This window comes from Cucumis melo, chromosome 11 (assembly GCF_025177605.1).
Source record: "Cucumis melo cultivar AY chromosome 11, USDA_Cmelo_AY_1.0, whole genome shotgun sequence".
Lineage (NCBI taxonomy): Eukaryota > Viridiplantae > Streptophyta > Magnoliopsida > Cucurbitales > Cucurbitaceae > Cucumis > Cucumis melo.
This window is the reverse complement of record NC_066867.1, coordinates 16311815-16337192: the sequence shown is the minus strand read 5'-3', so window position 1 is coordinate 16337192 and position 25378 is coordinate 16311815. Positions and strand designations below refer to the sequence as shown.

Sequence of the window (25378 nt, the reverse complement as noted above, 5' to 3'; positions counted from 1 at the left end):
TTTGGTCGAGCGCCAGATGTATCGCTTCAAGCTCGAAGTCTCGTTGACTTCCCCTCTTCCTCTTCGATCCACTTGATCCGGTCCTACCCTCTGAAGCGCGAGAAGGTCGGGATGATCGTCCTGCGAGATGTCAACTCCCTGGCTGTACACGGGCTGGAAGTCCTCGTTTCCATCCCCCATATCAAATCTGTCATATCCGCCACCAGGCTCGTTAGACCCCACGTCCGCGAATGTCTCAGCGAACCGACCGATCGCCCTATCGCGACCAAATACATATGTAAGCTCGTCGTAATACGGGAATGGTTTGTTCAGGAGTCTTTTCGCTGCAGGATGCGACTGGGGGCACAAAAAAAAATATGACGTATGAGTACTAATTGAAAATTTGTTTACTAAATGTACATTGTGAACGTTGTGTCACGTTTAAATTATATTCCATACCCTAACCCAATTATCAAATAATTCCTTCTCCACAACGATACATTTCTCTTCATCGTTCCACCCAAAGCCACTGCACGCTGGGCCCCGCATTTCGGCAATGGCCTGGAACGTTCGCTTCAGTGTCTTGATCCTACAATCAATTATAGTTGTTGCTCGTACCTGACATCCAGGTAGTTTCTCCGCCATCATGCGTACCAACTGCGCAAGGTATCCTGGGCGGAATGTACCATTATCTGATTTTCAGCCCCCCATTGACACTAGCTCCATTAAACATTCCACAAGAGTCCCCTCCTCCTCCCTCGTCCAAACATGTCTCGGGGCACGATTTGAGGTTGACATACTGAGAATGAGAAATTAGAAAAAATACATGCAGTACGTAAGTAATTTCACCATTAAACTCCAAAATAAACTAGGCATGATACAAATTATGGCACGCGTACAATTCATATGCAACAGCCCATATTAGTTTTTACAGTACATGTTAGACACAATAGAATTGCGACGAAGTCATAAAAAACTTGTTATCTAAATTTGTCTTAGCTAAGCGTTACGGAACTGCCAATCGGTGAACATCGATGCGGCTAGGTCGTCGCGCCACTGAGACCACTCGTTTGTTGTCTCAATGTACTGAATGTCTTCTGAAGCGGTGGTCGTCGCGTACGTGGAGTCCCCCTCGTCCTCGTCCTCAACGTCGTCGCAATATGTCATTTCCCTGTTGATCAAATTGTGAAGCAAGGCACATGCTAGAATGGTGCGACACTGGACTTGCAGGGGATAGTACGACTTTCCACGAAGAATGGCCCAACGACCTTTTAGAACATCGAACGCGCGCTCAATAACATTCCTTGCGGAGGAGTGCTTCATGTTGAAGTACTCCTTTGCATTTGTTGGCGCATTTGCAGCACCACGCCACTCTTGCAAATGGTACCGCTGGCCTCTGTACGGGGCGAGAAACCCCTCCGCGTTTGGATATCCAGCATCGCACAGATAATAATATCCTGTTATTAAATGGTTTGTTTATGAACTTTAAATAGGTAAGTAGGAAGCGACGGTGTTTTATTATAAACAAGATATACCCTTTGGCACTTGTAGTCCATTTTCTCGTGAAATCGCATCACGTAGGATCCGCGAGTCTGCTGCAGATCCTTCCCAACCGGCGATGACATAAACGAAATCCCCTTTCGTGTCACAGACCCCAAGAACGTTTGTGGCAATTTCCCCCTTACGCGTTCTGAAAGTAGGCCGATCTCCTGCGGGGACGTTGGCCTTTATGTACGTCCCGTCTAACGCGCCAAGGCAGTTCTGCAGGTTGAAAGAAACACGATGAATTAACTGCGATGTACCTAAAGGTCAATTATAGTGAACTTCTATGATGCCCACCTCGAAACACTTCCAACGTTGATCATTGCAGTTACTTGTTACCGGAACAGGTCTCTTTATCAACTCCTCGTACAGTCGAAGAACAGCCAACAATACGATGTTGAAATGTCGAGATACTGTCTCACCGGAGCGTACAAATTCTCGTTGTATGACGCGGTTCTTCACGTCATAAGCGAGGACGTGCAAGAACATTGCTACCATTTCCTCAACATCGACAATTTCAGTTGAAGAAAGACCAGCGACATTTCTAAGTAAATGGCATAGAATTGCGAATGTTCGCCTATCCATCCGCGTGCTTTGCCGACACACAAGATCTGACTCGTGTATCATGCGAAAGTAAGCAAGCTCCCTAATTCTATGGCGTGTATCGGGCGGTGTATGTGGGAGACGCTTATTGTTGTTCATTAATATCTCCAACGTTAGTAAAATCTGACGTTGGGCCAACGTGAATGCAGTTAGAACTCCAATAAGTGTTTGTTCATCCATTACAATGTATGTAAAGTTCCCTAAAAACATGTACTATTTAAATTAGTACAATATCGATATATTGTGAAAAGATATGTAAACTTAGTAATATCCATATTTAGTAAAACTATAAACATAGAACAAAAAAATTAGATTATGACTGACGAGAACATTGAAAACCGAACAATAGTTTGGAATTTGTAATTTGAAATTATGACTTATAATTTTATTTTATTTTCAACAATTTTTACGATCTATTTTAGTTCTAAAATAAGTATTTTAAAAATAGAAATAAAATTGGTTGAAAATAAAAAAAAAAATCAACAAAACATAAAGAAGGTTAAAATAAAAGAAAAAAGTTTGTGGTTAAAATATAATTTCATACAAATGTGTGAGAATAAAATAACTTTAGAAATAGTTGAAGTTTCAAAAGTATAAAACTAAATATAAAAATTGTTATTAAATGAGGCTTAAGAACATTAGAATCGAGAATAGGAAAAATCTTTGAAAATCACCAACATTTATTTTCTTTCTTTAACGTCACAATATGCTACATAACCTATTTTCTTTTTTCTTTTTAGGAAAAAACCTATTTTCAATGTATATATATTTTTGAACTAAATTTTAAATTTTTAGATGAAGAGAATATTTTGAACTAATTTTAAATTATTTAGAATCTATATGAATTTTTTTATGACTTCTATATTGCTCATAATTACTAATCTCAATATTTGATCTTTAAATATAAATGAATAAAATATCAAATATTTCAAGTGAAATAAATAATATATCATTTCTCTTTTTTTATGAAACAAATAAATACATTTTCCTTGGAGAGTTTTTGTATCTCTATTTTCTCAACCTATGTCCATTTTATTAGGTCTTACAACTTGCAAAACTTTTTATAAGGCCACGAACTCTCAATTGTATATACAATAGTTTTTATTAGACTTTTTAATTATTTGTTGGTAGAAAAATAAAAGTTAGAATTTATGTTTAAAACGTTTTGGACTAAATTATTAAAACAAAAAATGTCATTAAACTTTGGAACGTGTCTACTCCTAAATTTTCAAAGCTTCAAACACATTTGTACAAACTTTATTACTATATAGAAAAAAATTGTTAAAAAACAGAAAATTAATAGGATACATTATGTAACAAAATTAAACCAAATGTTCTATATACATATTATAAACGAAACAAAATGTTAATTATAAAATTATACAAAACCGGAAAAAAATGAACAAAAATAAAATACATTATCGAAAGCCTACAAACGGCTATTACAAGAGTACCTCTTCAAATAATTTCGAACTCCTTCGTCGCAACGTCCTACATAAGAGAAGAAGATGATTATTATTTGTAATTAAAACACAATAAAAAATGTATGAAAAAAAAATAAATATGCATACCTTTTTATGACGAAAAATATTACTCCAAATGAAGATTGAATCGGGAAACCGTAAGAATAAGATTAATTTTAATTTAGTAGCCTCAGATTTTTGATTCCATTCAAAATAATGAATGGAATTCCATCATAGTTATAGAAAAAAAAATAAAGGACAGAAAGGTATAGAAAACATATCGCAAAAACCATACACTAAAAAGACATGGAAGAGACAACCTACATGGTAACGGTAATGAATACAAAAGATAAGTTACAAGCACAGAGAGGGTACAAAATATACATGGTAACAGTAAAGAAGAAGAGGACTTGCAAAATATAACTTAGAACCACAGAGATGATACAAAGAGGGAGAAGAATGCAGTGAATCAAAAGAGGAAAGGTGGCAATATATAGGGGAAAGATGGGGCAAGTTGAGAGGACTTGGAGGAAGGTAAACAAAAATATGAAGACCAAAATACCAAAGTACAACCAACTATCAATAAAATACAGGCCCTATCTCTCTGCTACAACTAACATAAAGCATAGCATAGTCAAAGGCTATATACTGAAACCTATACCAAAACCATACCCTACAAAAGCATGGAAGAGACAACACTGGACAGAAAGGAAGAAGAGACAACACTGGACAGAAACAATACAGACAAATAAATTAACAATGTAACAATACAGACAAATAAATTTTGTAAATTAAAGTAAATGAAAGTAAATGAACAGAACAATAAAACAGAATAGAAGGATTGTAATAAATTTTGTAAGCAAATGTGAAGTCAAAACCATACACTAAAAAGACATGGAAGAGACAACACTAAAGCAATAAAGACATGGCAAAAGAATACAGAGAATACATATAGAGAACAATACAAGAATTGAAAAAAAATGTAACAAATTTTTAAATGAAACAATTGTACAGAGAGAGGTAAGAATAAAACAATTGTAAAAAAATACAACAATTGTAAGAAAATTGGTAAGAATACAGAGAAGACATGTTACACAAATTCAGTATTACACAAATTCGAACTCATCATGGCCGGAACTACATACATTCATTACAAAATAACACATAGGTAAAGAATACAGCACACAGAACACATAGGTAAACAATACAGAACACAGAACACATAGGTAAACAATACAGAACACACAACACATAGGTAAACAATACAGAATACAGAACACAGAACACATAGGTAAACAATACAGAACACAGAACACATAGGTAAACAATACAGAACACACAACACATAGGTAAACAATACAGAACACACAACACATAGGTAAACAATACAGAACACACAACACATAGGTAAACAATACAGAACACACAAGACATAGGTAAAGAATACAGAACACATAACACATTGGTAAAGAATACAGAACAATTCAGCACAAATTCGAACTCATCATCGGCTTTAAAAAAAAGTGGATTGAGAACTCCAATACCTCCCTACCAAGCTCCAATGGCAGAGTGAAGAATCTGTCCTATTGCCAATCGAAAGACCGGAGAGCATAATCGAACCACGGCGGCAAGGAGGTTTGAAGGAGCGAAAACCCACGATTCCAAAAAGGAAATCGTGTTCGGAGCCAACGAAATCGTCGGCTTCAACGAGCACAGAAGTCCTTTCGGAGTGAGAGAGACGGATGAGAGAGATTTAGAGAGAGATTCGGCGTAACGAAATCCGGTTTCATCGCGAAAACGCAAGGACAGAATGGATTAAAGGATGAAGACGATATTGTGAACATTCGTTGAGGGAGAAGACGAAAGGAACGAATGGATTAAAGGATGAAACGAAAAAAACCAAAATCGACCGGACAAAAGAGAACGAACACAAACCCTAGAAAAGTTGAGGGAGAAGACGAAAGGAACGAATGGATTAAAGGATGAAACGAAAAAAACCAAAATCGACCGGACAAAAGAGAACGAACACAAACCCTAGAAAAGTTGAGGGAGAAGACGAAACGAAACATCCTTTCGTTGAGGGAGAAGACGAAACAAAACATCCTTTCGTTGAGGGAGAAGACGAAACGAAACATGGATTCGTTGAGGGAGATGACAGAAAGAAGAGAAAAAGGAAAAAAATTTCGAGGAAGAAGGGTTGAGGAGAAGATTGAAATCGGTTTGAAGGAAGAAATCGAACACGGATTGCGGGGAAGGACGAAACCGGATTCACGAAAACGGGGAACACGCGTATCACCGTTCAAAGGGGAAGAGGAAATCGTGTTAAGGAAACCCTAAAACTAGGGTTTCCTTAACATTGGGCCCAAACGGGGGTTAGGGTTGGGCTAACCTAACCCCACAGCCCAAACCCTAACCCCAAACAGCCCCTAAAATATCAATAAATTACAAATTTAAAGGTACGATATCATTTGTTGGAGAAACCCCACACTCGACAAGAATTAATAAATAAAAAATATAACTAAAAAAAGATTCTACAGAAATAAAAACCAAATAATGTACTTGGAAAACTTCAAAGTCTTCTATAGAAATAAAAATCCATGGTGTTCCCTAAATATATTTCATTATATGGAAAATTTATTAGAATCACACACAACTTCCTCCCCAACCCCTGGATACAAAAAATACTCTCAAAGTTATACGCCACTCACATTATTAGAGTTAATATAATAGGTCTGAAGTGTTTCTTATTAGGACAAATTTGAAACATGAGTCATAAGATTCTTTTTATAATGCTTGAAGTTGTTTCACTTTTGTTGTATATTTAAAATGTGTGGGATCATTTTGTTAAAATGTTATATATCCATGGTCTTAACTCTAACCATGCCCTGCCACTTTTGATTGAAAATAGATTTTGCATATATTTTTAGAATCATGTGCCTTTGTCATATGCAAGTTGGAATATAATGGCCAAAACACATATCCTTACATATTAAAAAAATCCTAGAAACTAAAAAGCTAGGAGTCAATTACCTTTTCTTTTATGATATAAAATATAGATGAAATGTGTGATTGTGAACATAATGACTAATATAAGGTAGTCAACAGAGGTAAAACATAACTTATCTACTAAGAACCCTCCGTTCCAACACGATCAAATTTCTCTATTTTAATATATATATCGAAATAAGAATGAGTGAGCGGAAACAAAAAGGTAAAGAAATGGAAATTTTTCGTTGGCCAATTAGAGAGAGCAGAACTAGAGAGAAGAAGAATTGATTTTTACACCACCAAATTTAGGCGACCCACGTCAATTATAAATTTGGACACCAATTTAATTTTTTTAAACGTTATTCTGCCTTTTGTTTTTTTAAAAGCTATATTGGAAAACTGTAAAAGGACACATTTGCTGTTGTGTTTCTTCAAAGTGGTAAGAATTTTAAACTTTAAATTTTGATATATGTTTTTTATGTATATAAATTTGAATATTTTTATGTAATTTGTATAGTTTTTCTACTCGTATTAATTTTCATAGGTTAATAGATCGATATTGTTTGACTTTTATATTATTTACATCGATTTGCATTTTTACTAAATAATTTTGTTCAATAATTCAAATGTATTTTTCGATTAAAAAAAGTGAATGACAAGAGTTAAAATCTAGGTGACGAGATATGTTTTTACCAACTTTACAATTTGTCATTTGAAATAAAATAACAAATCATGTGACAATGATTCAATAAACTCAATCAGATAAACTAAAAATAGCATATCGGCCTCTCACATTATCACATGATTTTTATTAATTTGGTTCAGAAGAAAGTGAAAAGAAAAAAACAAAACAACTTCAACTAACCAAAACCACCAAATGGAGGTGCTGAAATTGCAACACAAGTTTTATTACATAGTAGAGGGATGAGAGGTTTGGTTTTACCAATTATCAGGGGAGGCATAGTCTGTAGGGCGATGAGGGACAAACAAGTTAGCAAAGAAGCCCTTCTTCCTTCTGGGGTTCCACCCTATGTCTTTGCACACTTGATCATTGTAATGATGATGCAACATGCCAATGCAACCTCGCCAATAAGACTCTCCTGAGTAAAGCTTTAGACACCTCTCCCAGTTTTCTATGTCCTTCTCCATCTCCTTGATGCTTGGTAGCTTGAATGTACCGGCAAGAAACTCCACCAACCATCGACACCTTATCTCTGAGGTGTACAAGTTCGAAATGCTTTCTGTAAGTCCAATCACGGCTACTTGTGGGATTCTGGGATGAATACATAGCCTGGAAAAATGGAACAAAAACACACATCTCATTGGGATTCAATGTTTATGGGGATACCTTCCATGCACCTATAATATTATCCAATGACAACTGTCTGATTCCTACCATATTTGGTTATTAGCAGATCTCTTATTAAATCTCTGGTAAGACAAAACACTAACATCATAAGTTTAAAATTGAAGATAAATAATAAATTCATCAAGCCCCTTCTTGAACATGTGTGAATTGCAATATGATTTTTCAATTTGCAGTCCTCTCATGATCCCACATTAAAGAAATGGAAGTTCCAAGTTATATACTCAAATGTAGTATGTACTGGCTTCTACAGTGAAAAGATCGATTGTTGTAGAAAGTAATGTCAACTTGTTGCAATAAATTAGCAATAGTTTGGTACTGTACTCAACTTTTATAGTTGATTTGGATAATTCTCTTCTATTTTTCTTGAAAATAGTATGCTCAATATGCACAATATTAAGCCATATCGATAAAATTGTTGATAAGATCATCGCCATTGTATGCTATCTGTTATATTTATATATTTTTAATTAATTAGAACATACCGATGAATGTGAAAGCACTACTTGTACTAGGATCAGTACTTTTAGAATATTAGTAGGGGCGCAGTGGTAATTAGATGCAAGTAGTTTGGTTATGTATAGAGAGGTCAAGGTGGTTAGGGTTCTTAGAATAATGGATCATTTTGGTGGAATTGTGGGACTTAAGAGATAGACAACCTTCTCAAAAGTTATTGCTAATTATGCCATAAACTCTTGACATCGCAATATATTTTTGTGTTTTCTTGGTGTTTGGGATCCTAACAATGAACTACCTTGAGTAAATTTTAGGATTAAGTGGTGATTTAACATGGTGTCGTATTTGATCTTTTGCATGTAATTCATACTCAAGTCATTGCAGATATTACAGTTTGGTCAGCAATCACATTGGGATAAATTCAAGTTGGTTTCCAGTGTTTTGGTGAATATGCATGGAGCTAAGATTTCATTTCTCTATAATAAAAACCATTTTGTTGTTTTTTTTTTTTCTTCTGATTTTCGTTTTGTAAGCTAAACTAGTCCAAACCCAAAATCCAGTCGCACACAAATGTCATCCTTTTGTGAACACAAGCTAAAACAAATTTAAACTTTGAACTCGAACAAGTCAAGGACAAAAGACTAACCTGTATAGAGGAAGTGCTGCATCACCAAAATTCATGTAATCCCGAAAAGTAGAGGAAGCAAAAATATTTTTATACTTCAAATCACCTCTATATCCAGTAGCCAAAATGACCAAATCTAAGGGAATCGGTTTGGTTTCTCCTTCGATCATGATACCCTCTTCACAGAAGCTGAAACTTGGTGCTTTCTTCAAAACTATACTTCCTTCCTCCACTCTTTCGTAGAATCTCTCAGGCAATACTGCGTATCTACATGAAGTGACGTCCTGTAAAATGCTATGTTTTGGCACCATCCCGTATTTGTCCATTTTTGTCTTCCTCCTCACGTGGAATTCCACCAACTTCGTGATCAACCATCTCTGTAAAAACGAAAAAAAAAAAAACTTGAAAACATAAAGAAACAACAAAGAAAATAGAGTGTCAGAGAAATCAAAATTACAATTGGGGCAAGAAGCATGGCGAGGAGATAGAGAAGGAAACCCTCGTTAGGTTTATGAATCAGAAGCTCGGCAAATCGGCTTGCGAAAAGATAATCGATATGAATCCCCCATGGTTGACCATCGGGAGGGTTCCAATACTCAGTTTTGTAAATCAAAGTGCAGGGTTTGCTAGTGCCTGCAAATTAAAGAGAAGAAGAAGATAATGATAAGAAACATGGAGACGCTTGAGGAAATAAATTGGAGAGAGGTAGAGGAATATTGAAAATTACCAATTAAATTGGTGAATTCTCTGATAAGCTCCAACGCAGACTTTTGAAAACCAACGACGGCAATTCTCTTGTCCTTGGCAAGCTTCGTAGCATTGTCGAAATCCAAGGCCGCATATTCTATATAATGAAGAGCTTTACCGTTTCTGAAAGCTTTAGGGCCGCCATTGGGAGGGAATTTCGGGATATTTGGAATGTCGCCGAATTTTCCTGTGCAGAGTACTACGAAATCTACCACCTCCTCCTGCAAATCACCGCCGGTGTTATGGAAAAACATAGAGGGGCACAAATGCAGGCGTAAGTAAACTTATTTCTTTCATTATTCAAAATGAAACTATTTTACACGTTTTTTCTTCATCAATTAATTTGAAAGCTCAATGCATCATTTTTACTGATTTAGCATTTTAAAAATTCAAAATTATAAAAAAGACCTCCAACTTTGCATCTTAAAAAAGGGATGGGCCTACAAAAATGTTGATTATGAAGCTACTTTTCTTCATCCATGGTTGCATTTTCTTTCTACATCTTCCATTATTATTTAGTGCATGGTTGGTATGGAAGTTAAGTTGCTCATTGTGTGATTTTTTGTGTATATTTAAAGGTTGGTCGTTGAAATTGTCTTAGCAGCCTATGTAATTCATTCAAATTTTAAAATTTTAAATTAACAATATATATATATATATATATATATATATATATATATAAAAGATTAATCCGTTAAATTAAAAACTTACGGACGATCTTGACATTAGCATCTTTTAAATTTAGTCATTAGATATACTTTAAATTTTATACAAACTTATATTTTAAATCAAAATCAAGTGGGCATAAAATTAGAACAAAGATGCATAATAAACTTATATTCCCATTTTAGCCTTTTTATTTTGGAATGTCCAATTTTAGTTATTGCATTTTTAACAAAGTATAAAAGTAGTCATCTTATTAGTTTATAGTTTGTTGTTCAATTATTTTTCTTAAAAAGAAGGTTAATATCCATTAAGACCTTTAAACATTTTGCAAATATATGCACATAGTTTATTTTCTTCCATATATGGACATTTAGTTTCTAAGAAAAGATATATTTGACTTATTTTTTAGTTATTAATTTTTTAAATAATTTATATTGTCTAAAAGGGGCTTGCGGAAGAAATTTTTTATCTCTTCTCTTTTAATTTGCACATTTTGTACTGATAGCTGGAATTATGAGAATTTCAATCTTTGATCTCAGTACTACATTAGTGACAATTATACATATCATACATATGTATATGCGTATAGATATACTTACGTGTGGGTATATATATATATACACACAATATTTTTGCAAGTTTTTCTTTTCCATTTTGCAAGTCTGTGGGTTGCCTTCTTGCAATTTTTCTTTTATGGACCTTTATGCTCTTTTTATTCCTAACTTGTAAACACATATTTTTCTATTCTTTAGGTCTTTCCTAACTTTCTTTCCCTCCAGGTGAAAGGGAAGGGGAAGGGGGCAATGAAAGGTAATCTTTTTTATATCTATATCTTTATTAATTGAAATATATTTTTTTATTCATTTATGTGAGATTGATAAATTGAATAGTTATTTTTTAAGGAAGGTTAAAAGTAAAGATGTGAAAGAAACAAATAGATTTTTATTTCTTATAAAAGTTTTTAATAGATGACTCAAATATTTCCCATCCCCTTACAAGTTCCCCACCCTCTATTTATTTGCCATGAAGAATAGTAGAATAAAACAATAGAACTAGTTAACAATGCGGGTAAAATAAATTGAAAAAAAAAATGAAATAACCGCAAAATAAACTCTACAAAATTCCAAATAAATATCGCCACAAATTAAAAAAAAAAAAAAAAAAAGAATTGAAAGTAAGAGAGAAAAAGAAACACCTAAATAAATCCCAAAATATCCCAATTTTAAGGTATTAGAAAATTGTGTGGATTCAATTGCATCTGCATATGAGTGAAGTAAAATGTCAATTAACTAAAATTGTGGTGATCAAAATCTTAAAGGCAAAATGATTCTTTTAGTTATTTGATAAAGAATCAATTTACCATCTAACCTTTAATTAAAAATTATAATCTAAACTTTTAAGAGTGAATTTTTTATTTATGGCAGTCCAATATTTAAATATTGAAGTCATTTCATTATTTCCTACCAAAATATGCTCGAATTATTTTTAGAAGTTTAGAAATCAAAATAGAACAAATACAGAGTTCAGTGACCAAAATAAGATTTATACCATAGAAATATTATTATTTGCTTGTTACGTAGTCGTGTGTATTTCAAACCAAGAATATAATAAATTTGATTAAAGAAGTTTTATAAGACATGGATGAGCTTAAGAAATGTACATATAAACAAATATATATTATAGACTTAACGTTGTAATTGTTTTATTCTATTCTTTAAAGAGGCTTTTGTAAATATAGCAAAAAAAAATTATGAAAATAAAGTCAATGTAACTATGTACATTTTCTAAATTGCAAAAATAGCAAATTTGAAAGCAGATAACTCTATGATAACCTACTGACCATAGTCATCATATTTGCCATATTTGCACTATTTTTTTCTAAATTTTTTTGTTAGCTTGTACAATTTCTCTTCTTTAAATTATTGAGCCATCTCAAAACTCCCTAATTATTTGAATAAAACAGGTCCGTTTGGAAGAGTCTATATACATGTGTGTATATAAAACCAAGCAAGTACTCTTATATAATTTGAGAAAAAGAAAATGATTAGTTGAACACACCAAGGGAAAGTGTTAAAAGGAGGATGTGTTGAGAGTGATGAGAAACAAGAATGTTAAAGTGAGTGAACCTGGAGTGGAAGATTAGTTCGAGCATCAACGAGACTGAGCTTCCATTTACTCCGTTCAGAAAAAGCGTTGCCAGAGCCACTCCAATAAGTCCAACTATTGATCTCCTCATCGGAGAATCCTTCGTATTCGATGCTTAAGACTTTTGTGTTGAGTCTGATATACTTAAACAATCCAAAATGTTCGGCGTAAGATTTGAGGTAATCAAGAACTTGATCATACCTTGGGTATTCTTCTGTCACCGATTTCGGCCAAGGAAAATCGGAGAGCTCAAACATTTGTCTACGCGTTTGTAATACCGTCGACTCAATGGTGTCATTCCAAAGGCCACCAATCACGTCTTTAGCTTCGAACACAATTGGGGTTAATCCTTTGGATAAAATTAATTTGCAAGCTATTAGTCCGCTTAATCCAGCACCCACGACCGCCACTTTCTTTGTTTCCATTGTCTCCGATATCCCCCGGAAATAATCTTTATTCTTTCCAAAATGTGTCTATTAATGGAAACTTACCCCTTTTTTATAGGTGACCAAAAGAGTAGAGTGTGGAGGGTAAAGATTTTTTTTTTTTTTTTTTTAAATTCTTTTTTGGGTGAGTAATTTTGACTTTTTGCGGCAGTGAAATGACTATATTCTACCCATTAAAAAAAAAAACAACAGAAAATAACAAGCACAGGGCTTTGGCCAGGTATCTTTTGAGTCATTTTGACTTTTTGAGAAAATGAAATTACTATATTTTACCAATTTAAGGAGAAAAAAATGGTTAAAAAATATAGTAAAATGAAAAAATAATTTGCGACCATACAAGAGGAGAGAATTTTGATAGAAAAATTCAACTATTGCCTAGTTTACACTTTTAGTTTATTTAGTATTTTGGATTTTTAACTTTTATTTTCATAAATATAACAAAACACAAGAATATATATAGTTCGCTTTGTGTAACAAAAAGAAAAATCCATAGAATCGATAAAATATTTTTCATAAATTTTTGATTTGTCATTGAATACTGTAGACGATTCGTCACTTCTATTTCTTCTTCTTTGCGATTCATTCATTTTTTCTTTAAGATTTCTTTATCTCCTCTTTCAAATTTTCTTTTTTCTATTTTTAAACGATTCATTATTCTATTTAAATCTCTCTATTTTATCTTCACCGTTTTCAGCATGATTCTTTGAAGTTATTTCATATTCCTTATATTCGAGAATATCAAGATCGTCTAAATATACTTTTGACATAATCTGAACGATCATTTACCATTGTCAACACAATCGCTTACCTTTGTCAACATGATCATTTCAATTTGAAGTTTTTTTTCCATCGTTTAAAATAATTTAAACGATCATGTTGACATGATATAAACGAGTGTTTACCATAGTTAACATAATCGTTTAACATAGTCAACACGATCGTTAGATTTGAAGTTTTTAACGATTATTTACATTGAACTACACGATCACTTACCATAATCAACACGTCAACACGATCGTTTGCCATGATCAACATCATCCTTTGGCATGGTCAATACGATTATTTAAATTTAAAGCTTTTTTTCCCATTGCTAATTAAAAAAGAACACACCATCGTGTAACATGAGTTAAACAATTATAGATTATTCGTCTAGATATAGTACACAATATCGTTCAAAAGAAGATTACTTGCGCCTGCATGTGGTCACTTAATCGCATGTTGATTGGAGCATTGTTCGTATTTCCTATTCTGGACCTATTAACTTTTTTCGTTTTCAAAACTATTTTATACAGTGTAAACATTTTACCGGTTTGTTATATTTTTTAAAAAACCTCTTTATTAAATGATTCTTTTAAATAATGTTATTTTAAAAAGAAATATAAAAAGTAGGGTAGGAGAAAAAGTATCGTAAAAAATAGGGCACGTCCATGACTTCAATAGGTTGGTTGCGTGGACCCCCACTTTTTTTGTTTTCTTTATCTATTTATATATATTTAACAAGCTTTTTTATTCTTAATCTTTATATATATATATATATATATATATATATATATATATATATATATATATATATATATATATATATATATATATATATATATATATATATATATATATATATTAAATATCACAATCTTCAATTTTCAATTTTTCTTATTAAATTTACATTTTCTATTTTAATTTGATTATTTCTCGATCAGAGTTATACAATCTTTTTTCCAATCTCCAATTTTTTTTTGAAATATATATATATATATATATTAACAAAATATGTTATCAAAAACTATATTAATCAATATTTGCAATCCATTGATATTAACAAAAATATCTCAAGAAAAGGTTAAAATAATTGTACTAAATATGTCAAATGGGAATAAAAAAAACCTTAGTTAATGTTTAAAATAAATGGAAAGAAAAAAAAACATTAGCATTAAGGAAAAAAAAACCTACAAAATTGCCAAATTTAATGTGTTAAAATAAAAAATGTGTTAAATGTGTATTAAATCAAATTAAAATAAAAATGTGTTAAATATGTTAAATTGTATACAAAATTGCCAAAATTGCCAAATTTCATCGTATTAAATCAAATTTAAATAAAAATGTGTTAAATGTGTATTTAATACTTGTATTAAATGTGTTAAATGGGAATAAAAAATCAAGAAAAAAATAATTGTGATTTTAAATGAATTTCCATGATGCAAAATAAAACCAATTTAAAATCATAGGTAAATTTGACTAAAATTTCTATTTCTAATTATTAGTATTTAATTACGTGCATTGCAGGTTTGTTTAATAATTTCAAATAATTTGTGAGTAAAATTGTTTAATATACTTGTTTGTTGATAGATGAAAAAAAAAAATCCTATACTTGTTGGTTGATAGGTTGATAGATGCACAAAATTAATAAACTCCAATGAATTATTGTTTTCTTTGGAAACTATAGAATAAAAACTTATTATTTTCTTATTAGATTCATTAAAAATTCAATTTAATTATATTGATATTTTCGATTTATTCTATAAAGAAAAAGTTAAAGTCGGACAAATAATGTTTTTAATTTTTTTTTGTTTAATACTTAACAAATATTCATGAATTTTTCAAATAAAATATCAAGATTTTTACTTCCATATTTAAAATATATCCTTCAAAATATACTAACGTTTTTTTTTATAAACTATAAAACTTACAATATTCAAAATGTATTGCTACTAACATGAGATGCAAATTTCTAAATCTAAAAGCTTAGAAACTAATATATGAAGAAAAACAAATTAGAAGAGAAAACAAATTTGTTGTAAGAAATAAATGTCAGGATCAACGTTGATATATTTTGTAGAAGAGATTTAAATAAGTTATGAAAATTTTTGGGTTTTGAAAACCTTTTAAATTCTATTATTAAAATTAATTAAATATAAAATCACTAAAGTTATTATAAATTAAAAAGAAATATCACTATTAACCATTAAATATATAAAGTAACTTATTTGTCACAAAAGAAAACGTACAGTAACTTGATTTTCTATAATTAATTAAAAATAAAAAAATTGTAAAAAAAAAAAAAAAAAAAGACACAAACAAACGTCCTAAAAATAGTCAGAAGACATATTTAGTTCTTTAGTTTTAAAATTTTTTCATTCTAAAATCTTTTGTAGTGAACGATAAAAACGGTCTATATTAAGTTTACATGACATATTATTTAACATATGAATGGTAGAACATTATCCTTTCCTATTAGGATTATTGTAAAAATGATAATAGATGAAAACTTAAAAATTCTACAAATTTGAGGTAAATGTACAATAGTAAATTTTTTTCCTGTCAGAAATTGTATTTTTTAATCATCGATGCATAATATTTTTATATTTAAAAAGCTTTATTCTAAAATGTTTTGTGTGATTACTAGAAAGAAAAAAGAGTTGTGTAAAAGGTTATTTATCATAATGATTTGTTTATTAACAAAATTTATTTTTACGAAAATAAATGTTCTTTAACTTATAGTAGAATGAAAGGATAAAGTTTGTTTTATTTTACTTCTTCATAATCCAGTCAAATTATTTTGTTGATGAATAGATATTTCAAAATTTGGTGAGACAACATGTTATACAGTTATGCAATGAATAGAAAGTTTGCAATAAATCACTAAATTTTTGTTTATTAAACCACATAAAAGGCGTAATACATTGATTACAAAAGTGAAAAAATAAAAAAAAAAACCTAGCATACACACATATTTTCTCAAATAGATTTGCTACAACATTTGTTAAGCAAAAACTCCTATTCAACTTTATTAAAGTTAAAATTGAGATATATTACATATAACTTTATGCACACCTTGAGTATACCATTATCGATTGTAGAGAAGCCTTGGATATTAAAAATGGCTAATGAGAACAAAATATTGAAGTAAAAAAAATAATTAAAAATTAAAAATTAAAAATTAAGAAATAATAAAGCATTAGATGTTGGTAAAGAATTGTAATCAAAAGAATAATCCTTTGATAGTGGTAGATACGTGAGAGTTACAAATTTGTAAAATAATAGAAGTAATCAAGAATAAAGTGTTAAATGTTTTAAAACCTTTTCAATTCCATAACTTCTAAAAGTTTGATTTTTAATTAAATTAATGAAATAAAATCTTTAAAATGATAGGATAAGGAGTGTATTGTTATTGATATTAATTTTTTTTTTTATTATTATTATTATTATTATAATACAAATATTCTTCACAATTAAAAAAATATATTATACTCTAAAATTGTTTTTCCCAAATCATGAAATTGAAGATATATATAAGATTTTATTTTAATATAAAAACTACTTTAATATATAATTAATTAGTAACTTTTCATTAATTGGTATTTTAGGGTGATTTAAGAAAGAAGAATTAATAATCATTAATTATTATTGAATTTATTGTAAATTAAAAACAAAACATTTTTTATGGGATTAATTGGGTTTTCTGAAAAACGGAAAACATTTTTTATTAACTATTATACTAATATGGCATTAATTAGAATGAATTTTTAATCTTATATATTTATAAACTATTAATATATTTTTTTTGGTCTTTTCAAAAATATAAAAAATGGCAAAATATTTACACTCTATAGAATAATTCCAAAAACGGAAAATGTTCAGAGGTCTATCGTGTAAAATACCAAAAATGCCCAGTCAACCACGCCGTCAACAACGCGTACGTAATATATTTGCGATCGTTTAGATATCACGACTACAAAAATTGGATTACTTGACGTTAATACAGTGTCAAGTAAACCTTTACTTGACATTTTTAAAAGCGTTAAGTAATCGACTGTCAAGTATAGTCAAATTACTTGACACTAAAAAACCGTTAAGTATACCTTTATTTGACATTAAAATCACGTCAAGTATACCTTTACTTGACACTAATAAATCGTCAAGTATACATTTACTTGACACTATTTACACGTCAAGTAAAATTGTATAGTTGACATTAAAAAACCGTCAAGTAAAATATTATATTTGATTCAAGTAAGATAGTATACTTCACATGTATTTAACGTTATGTATATTGTTTACTAATATATTAAATATACAAATTTTCCATTTTCTGTTTCTTGCATTAGGTACATTCGTTTCCAATCAGTAGTTACACAACAAAAAAATGACAAATAACTTAGTATAATAAGTAAACCAACAATAATTTCATTCTTCTCATCAATGTCATCAACAATTGCAGAATTCCAATCCAAATTTAACCAACTAAAATTTCCTATATGTGGCCAATTCCAAAATCAACAATAATAATAGCTATCTTATATAACAAAAAACACATGTTGTATACCAAAACTAAAGTCTATCCCCTTGCATCTATTGCCTCATGTATATAAGTATAATGACTATGAACAAAACATTTACACAAAAAAGGTTGTGGACATTCTCATATGTTAGCCATTTACAAAATTAAGAAGATCATACATAGGTGTCTATCATATGTACCGAGTTAAAAATTCAGCCCACTCCACTCGTACTTCATCCAATTCAAGCTGTGAGTATGAGTTTATCGTATCAATCTGTAAAACATAAAAATCGAGTAGACACTTTGTTAAAAAAAAAGTCACATATATTATACTATTTATAACGTTACAATGTAAGTAGTTTAAAAACATACTGCATCAATAATAATGCTTGTGTCCTTACTCACGATTTTGCGCATGTATCTCATGACATAATGTCCACATTCAACAATACCTACTTGTAAAAGACACTATAACACAAAACCAAATAACAATGCATACTAAATTAAATTGTAAATAATTTTATAAATATATTTATCTTTACCGATTTCTAGAATGTAGTTTTTCTAGTCTTTTTCAAATTCTTTTGAGATTGGAAAATCGTCTAGGCCCTACATTTCCTAAAGTATAGTATAAATCAAAATGAACTAATTTCTTTAGCGATTAAAAAAAAACATAAACATAGTTAGCTTACATATTCGTTACGTATTTAATATCATATCGAGAGCTTGTTCTCAATGAGTCAAGATGGTACACCACATCTTCATATGAATTAATGACGTCTACTAATGACCAATGATCCCTAAATGAAATATATATGCAAGTAATTAGTATTTTGGTACTAATGCAAGTATAAATTGATAAAAATTATACTTATCCAAGAATACTTACCCAGGATTATAAGGAGCAACAACCAATCGATCTTGTTTGGAAGTCATTAATCTACTACAAAGGTTTCGAGCTCTAATCTCTCGAGATGAAGATACAAACTATCTTTCAAATAAGTGTCAGATGAATTTTAAATCAACAAATTAATTTAACAATGTAAAGCTAATAGCTATGTAGCCAAAATAAATCTGGATAATTGAGCAAAATTAAGATACTATTATATATATTGTAGTATTATTTATTAATTGTAATTTTGGATGGGAGAACAGAGTGAAATCGTCAAACAAGAAACAAGTACATCATTACAAGACATGGTTCTAATCACAACACAGTTGTATAATTAGCAAGTCATTAAGAACCAGAACTTGAAAATACCTCCATCCCAAGGTGTGTCATCTGGCCTGCAAAAGCCAACGAAATAACATGTTAAAGACCATAGCATTAGTAAGTGACGAAAGCAACAGTGGACGTGTAAACAAATTCTGACTAAAAAAAGAAAGAAAAAGGTCATACCCAAATATAGCAGCATTCCATAGCATGATATTATTGTCTTGGGGAGCACCACTGATGCCAACAGGTGGATCTTGCTGCAACCTCTTGAAATCTCTCATCAGTCTCTTCCTTGCAGGAGTAAACATCCTCATCGGCTGAAAATAAACCAGGTGTGGCCGACATAGAGCAATGTTATGCGGCGGTCAATGAGCAACGTGGACAAGTGTGGTCGTCGTGGAGCAACGTTATGTGGCGGTCGATGAACAATGTGGAGGTGCGGTGTGATGGAGGCGTGAGAGATTGATTGTTAAATATTTGGAAGAGAAAGGGGTAGATGAAAGGGTTGGAGGGAAAGTTTTAATAAAATAATTTATTTTAATAATTTTTTTTTATTAAAATAATTTTTAATAAGTTTATTTTAATAAATTTATTTAATGATAGGATGGAATAAATAATATTTTCTATTTTTACTTTTTATATTTAACATTTTCTAAACATTTTTTTAAAAAATTGTAAACTATACTTGATGTTCATTTTACATCAAATAAATATTAACTATACTTGATGCGAATACAACGTCAAGTAAATTCTGCACTATACTTGACGTTAATAAATCGTCAAGTAAATTCTGCACTATACTTGACGTTAATAAATCGTCAAGTATAATATCTACTATACTTGACCCGAAATAAAACGTTAAGTAAAGCTAACGTAAAATAATTCGACATTTTTATTTTTCTTCAAATTATACTTGACGCATTTTTCGTGTCAAGTAAATGTCCACTATACGTGACATAAATAAAACGTCAAGTAAACTCTCTTTTATACTTGACGCGAAAAAAACGTCAACTAAAAGCCAACGTAAAATAGTTCGAAAATTTTCGTAAAAATTCCACTTTTTTGAGACCATACTTGACGTTTTTTCTTTAAAATGGTCAATACTTATTTTTTTAATAAAAACGTCAAGTATGTAAAAGTAGCTAGTGTCAACTAAAATAGATTTTTGTAGTAGTGTATATGACTACAATTTATCTTTTTAATTTTATCGTTTAATTTTGTTACACAATCGTTTAATTTGGTTACGTTTAAATTTAGTTAGATTCGATCATTTAGATTTGGGGACCCAAATCTAAATGATTTTTTTTCCAAAATTTGGTACACGATTTTTTTTAATTCTTTTAGTACACGATCGTTTAGATTTCTTTACACATTTTTTTACACGATCGTTTACTTTTTTTTACACGATTGTTTACATTTGGCTACTCCAATGCAAATGTTTTCTTTTTCAAGATTCTTTATACACGACCTTTTATTTTTTTACACGATCATTTACTTTTTTTTAAGACGATCGTTTATATTTGGCTACTCCAATCTAAATGATTTTTTTACAATTCTTTATACACAATGTTTTGTTTTTTGTACACGACCGTTTACTTTTTTTACAAGATTCTTTATACACGATTGTTATATTTGGCTACTCCAATCTAAACGATCTTGTAAAAAAAGTAAATGATCGTGTACATTTGGCTACTCTAATCTAAATGATTCTTTTTCAAGATTCTTTATACACGATCTTTTTTTTTTTTTTACATGATCATTTACTTTTTTTTAAAATGATCGTTTAAATTTGGCTACTCCAATCTAAATGATTTTTTTACAAGATTCTTTATACACCGTGTTTTATTTTTTTTATACGATCGTTTACTTTTTTTACACGATCGTTTACATTTGGTTACTCTAATCTAAATGATTTTTTTTCAAGATTCTTTATACACGATCTTTTATTTTTTTTACACAATTGTTTACTTTTTTACACGATAGTTTATATTTGGCTACTCCAATTTAAATGATTTTTTTCAAGATTCTTTATACATGATCTTTTAGATTTTGCTATTTTTTGTACACGACGTAAAAAAAAAAAGAAAAAGAAGAAAAACGATGGAAAGAAATCGCAGCAAAAAAAAAGAAGAGAAAAAGTAGAAAGACGATAGAAAAGCGAAAAAAAGAAGAGGAAAAGAAGAAAAACGATGGAAAGAAATCGCAGCGAAAAAAAGAAGAGAAAAAGTAGAAAGACGATAGAAAAGCGAAAAAAAGAATAGGAAAAGAAGAAAAACGATGGAAAGATTAAACGACGTAAATAAAGAATTGAAAAATAAGAAAGATGATTGAAAGAAATTGCATAAAAAATAGGAAAGAAGAAAGACGAAATCGCAGGAGGAAGATGATGAAAGAAATAGGCAGAGGAAGACGAATCGTGAGGAAGAAAAGAAAGATGGAAGGGCAAACCTGGAATATTTAAAAAATGACTAACTTTATGGACTTTGTTATATGGGTCGTAAATAATTTGGTGTTTTGTTACATTTACAAAAGTTTCTCTATTTTATATTAGTTTTTTTTTGTATTCCGACTCTTTATATATTATAGATTTGAATTACGTATTTAAATCATAAATTTCCTTTTTATTATGACACGACTTCCATTATCTATGCGGTCTAATTGGTTAGTAAAGTGGTCAAAATAGGTTAATGGAAGTCGTATATCAGGTACACGACTTTCGCGTTTCAAAAATTACCCTATCTTTTACAATAGTTTTGTCATCCACCTTATTTTTGTCATTTTTTTTACAAACTATCCTATTTTTTATCATATTTTTAAAAATCACAATATTTTTTAAAAATACTTCTTATTAAATGATATTTTTTTTCATGGGTCTAATACAATTATTAAATGTTCATTATATGGCAAACAATGAACTATATGTGAAACTGCAGTCATATTTGAACTCTTTTATTAGATTTTAAGTTAGATGCTTTAATTTTATTTACATAAAAAAAAAAGTGTTGAAACCTTTCAGGCAAATATTCCACCAAAAAGTTTCATTATTTTTTCTTTAGAAGACGTCTTTATATATTCTTAAAGGTAATTTCATTTTTTTCCCATTAATATATTGTAGGAATCAATTGTGAATAATTTGACTGGTTGACTTAAAATTTTAGAACCAAATGGAATATGATACAATTTCTAGAATATATATTTAATTACATCAAAATAATTTATCTAATCCAATCGCCAATCTGAAAACAAAAACATGTAATACCACTATATTCATCTATTTATTTATTCAATTTTAATTTCTGACACACGTCAATTTGTAATTAGTTTCAAATTCAATTATTTCTAGTTTCAATGTTAATTTAATAAATGATGTGATAATTTGTAAGTGATCCAAAATTACTCATTCAACAAATGTCTCATTTTCGAGAGTTATACATGTATCTGAATGAATCTAAAAAAAGATAATTTTAAATGAAAATGCAAGTTATATATTCTTGAATTTGACTCTATTTAACGTGTGAATTAAATCAAGATATGAATTTTGTACATAAACTTAGACTTGAATTTTGCGTATATCTGTCACATTTTTTTATGTCAACTTATCGAAACCTAAATTTAAATCAAAGTTTTGATTTTCTTTCTTGACATAAACACGGATTTGAATTTTAGTAGAATTTGTCCTACCTTAACTCAAAATTTGTATGTGGTGTAAATTTGAACTTAGATTCTTGAGCTGAATTTGCAATAGAGTTTGAACATGAATTTGGATTGTACCACAACTTAATTTGGAATATGACCAAATCTTAAAATTGGGATTGTTTGGGTGAAAAATTTTGGACCAATCAATAATTTTCATTTTACTTAACAAATTAATTAATGATAAAAATGCAAATAATTGAATTTGAGACTAGTTAAAAGTTGACATGTACAAATTGAAATCGAAACATAAATTGGTAAATCCTGCTACGTGTTTTGGATCAAGTTAATTGATTTGGTCAAGTTAAATAGGGGAATCCGTGGAAATAGAAAATACGAGAATAGAAAATAGAAAATAGCAAACTGTTATTTTTTTATGAAATATTTTCCAACTTTTTTAACCCGAAATTACTCCTCCACGGATGACAATTGTCTCTATACAAATACAATGTATTTGTTGAGATCAAAAAATTAAACAAAATATCACATATATTTGTAAATGCACTCACTAATGATAATTATTAACTAAATAAAAAAATTATTATATTGCTCCAGAGATCCCTAAACATATTCAATTGGTTTCAATACCCCCAAATTATCCCGATAAAAATCAACAAATTAACGAAAAATAACTTTAAATATTCAATTTTTTATTTTTCGAATTATAGATTCAAAATTATATAATGCAATAATTAATTATACGGATAAAAATTAAGAAATTAACGAAAAGGAATTTCAAATATTCAATTTTTTCCTTTTTGAAATTATACATTCAAAATTGAATCTCTCCCTAAAATCATGGCAAAGATAATACATTAATTAATTATTAGGATAAACATTAAGAAATTAACGAAAATTAATTTAAAATATTCAAATTTTTTATGCACCTAGGTACCAATACTTCCCTAAAATCATGGCAAATATAATGGAAATAATTATCTTTGATAAATTAGTTAAGTTTAAATCCAAAATTTAACCGTCCCTAAAATCATGCCAAATTTAATGCAAATATTTATTATCTAGGATAAAAATGCCGGAATTAAGGGAGACTAAATTAAAAGATTCGATGGGAAGCAACACGTGGAAAGCGATATTCACAATCAACCGTCCCTAAAATCATGCCAAATACAATGCAAATATTAATTATCTAGGATAAAAATGCTAGAATGAAGGGAAAATAAATTAAAAGATTCGATGGGAAGCAACGCGTGGGAAACGATATTCACAATCAACCGGAACAAATGAAAGAACGCAGATGACAGTAGAAACGAAAATTTGAGGAAAGAACGGAGTAAAGAACCAACATCATTTTTTGTTTACTAAATTATTTACAAAAAAAAAGACACACATAATAAATTAAGTTTATATTATCTTAATTTTAAAATTTTTATTTTCTAAATTATTTATGAAAAATCATTAATTTTGCCTTCCTAAGATTAGATTCATAAGACTATGTCATATACATCTTCTTCCTTTGGCCTAGTCTACCATATCTTCTTAATACCTGACTGCTACATCAAACTAAAATGCGAGGGCTACATAAAAAAGAAAAACAGATACCCATTATTTAACCCATGGAGTCCGTATAATATATGAAACAATAATTTAATTTAATATACATCCCTCTTATATAGAACCTACCATTTTTTGGACTACTCAATAAACGTGTTTCCATTTTTTTTATGGTTTTACAACGAGTGAAGACTGTATTTGATGGTAGATGGATTGAGTCTTCTCGATGTATTGACTATCACGTCCTTGATGTATATGTTCCAGTTTCATCGTTGTTTCAAGAATTTGTAAATTGCATCCAACGTAAACTTTTTCCAAATTCAGAACTTTCTATCTCTAGGCTGACCGTTTACTGGACTGATTGCAACAATTTGAATCTCATTCGGATTGTTGATGGTAAGGATGTGTTTTGGATTATGTTAGTCATATCGAAATTCTCCGACAATGATCTACTTGTTGTCGTTGACATTGTATCTGCTGCTGATATTGAAAATACCCCGTATTTGAGTAGTGAATTACCTAGAACTAAGATTGGAAATACCCCATATTTGTACCTCCTCAGAAGAACTCGACAGACTTTGAATTCTAGTTGACAATCGTTTCTTAGAACCAGTGATCACTTGTTTTTGTTTTGACCTCTCCTTTCCCCTTTT

General features: G+C 30.0%; 1 protein-coding gene and 2 long non-coding RNA genes across 4 annotated transcripts; 1 reads left to right on the top strand and 2 right to left on the bottom strand.

Moving 5' to 3' along the window:
- Nucleotides 1-7338: 7338 nt before the first annotated feature.
- Nucleotides 7339-13037, bottom strand: LOC103490470 (probable flavin-containing monooxygenase 1). The gene is made up of 5 exons (XM_051091705.1): nt 12562-13037; nt 9750-9990; nt 9480-9655; nt 9044-9399; nt 7339-7866 (listed from the first exon to the last, which is right to left on the bottom strand). Exons 1-5 carry the CDS (start codon nt 13003-13005, stop codon nt 7515-7517), a joined length of 1569 nt encoding a protein of 522 aa, XP_050947662.1. The 5' UTR covers nt 13006-13037; the 3' UTR covers nt 7339-7514.
- On the top strand, nt 9905-12555 carry LOC127151718 (uncharacterized). 2 transcript variants are annotated; one of them, XR_007824855.1, is made up of 3 exons: nt 9905-10043; nt 11215-11245; nt 12399-12555. It is a non-coding gene; the product is annotated as an uncharacterized LOC127151718 (long non-coding RNA). The 2 variants fall into 2 exon arrangements; XR_007824856.1 differs by having other exon boundaries at nt 9911-10043; nt 11188-11245.
- Nucleotides 13038-19386: 6349 nt separating the features above from the next.
- Nucleotides 19387-19948, bottom strand: LOC127143873 (uncharacterized). Its single transcript, XR_007815437.1, has 2 exons — nt 19704-19948; nt 19387-19591 (listed from the first exon to the last, which is right to left on the bottom strand). It is a non-coding gene; the product is annotated as an uncharacterized LOC127143873 (long non-coding RNA).
- Nucleotides 19949-25378: the final 5430 nt, after the last annotated feature.

What these genes read in the sequence shown, in the direction of transcription:
- LOC103490470 (XM_051091705.1), bottom strand. Translation starts at nt 13,005, where the DNA reads ATGGAAACAAAGAAAGTGGCGGTCGTGGGTGCTGGATTAAGCGGACTA. An exon ending in CCATGCTTCTTGCCCCAATT is followed by an intron (nt 9,400 to 9,479) that starts GTAATTTTGATT and finishes TCGTTTTTACAG; the next exon opens with AGATGGTTGATCACGAAGTT. An exon ending in GCAGCACTTCCTCTATACAG is followed by an intron (nt 7,867 to 9,043) that starts GTTAGTCTTTTG and finishes CCATTTTTCCAG; the next exon opens with GCTATGTATTCATCCCAGAA.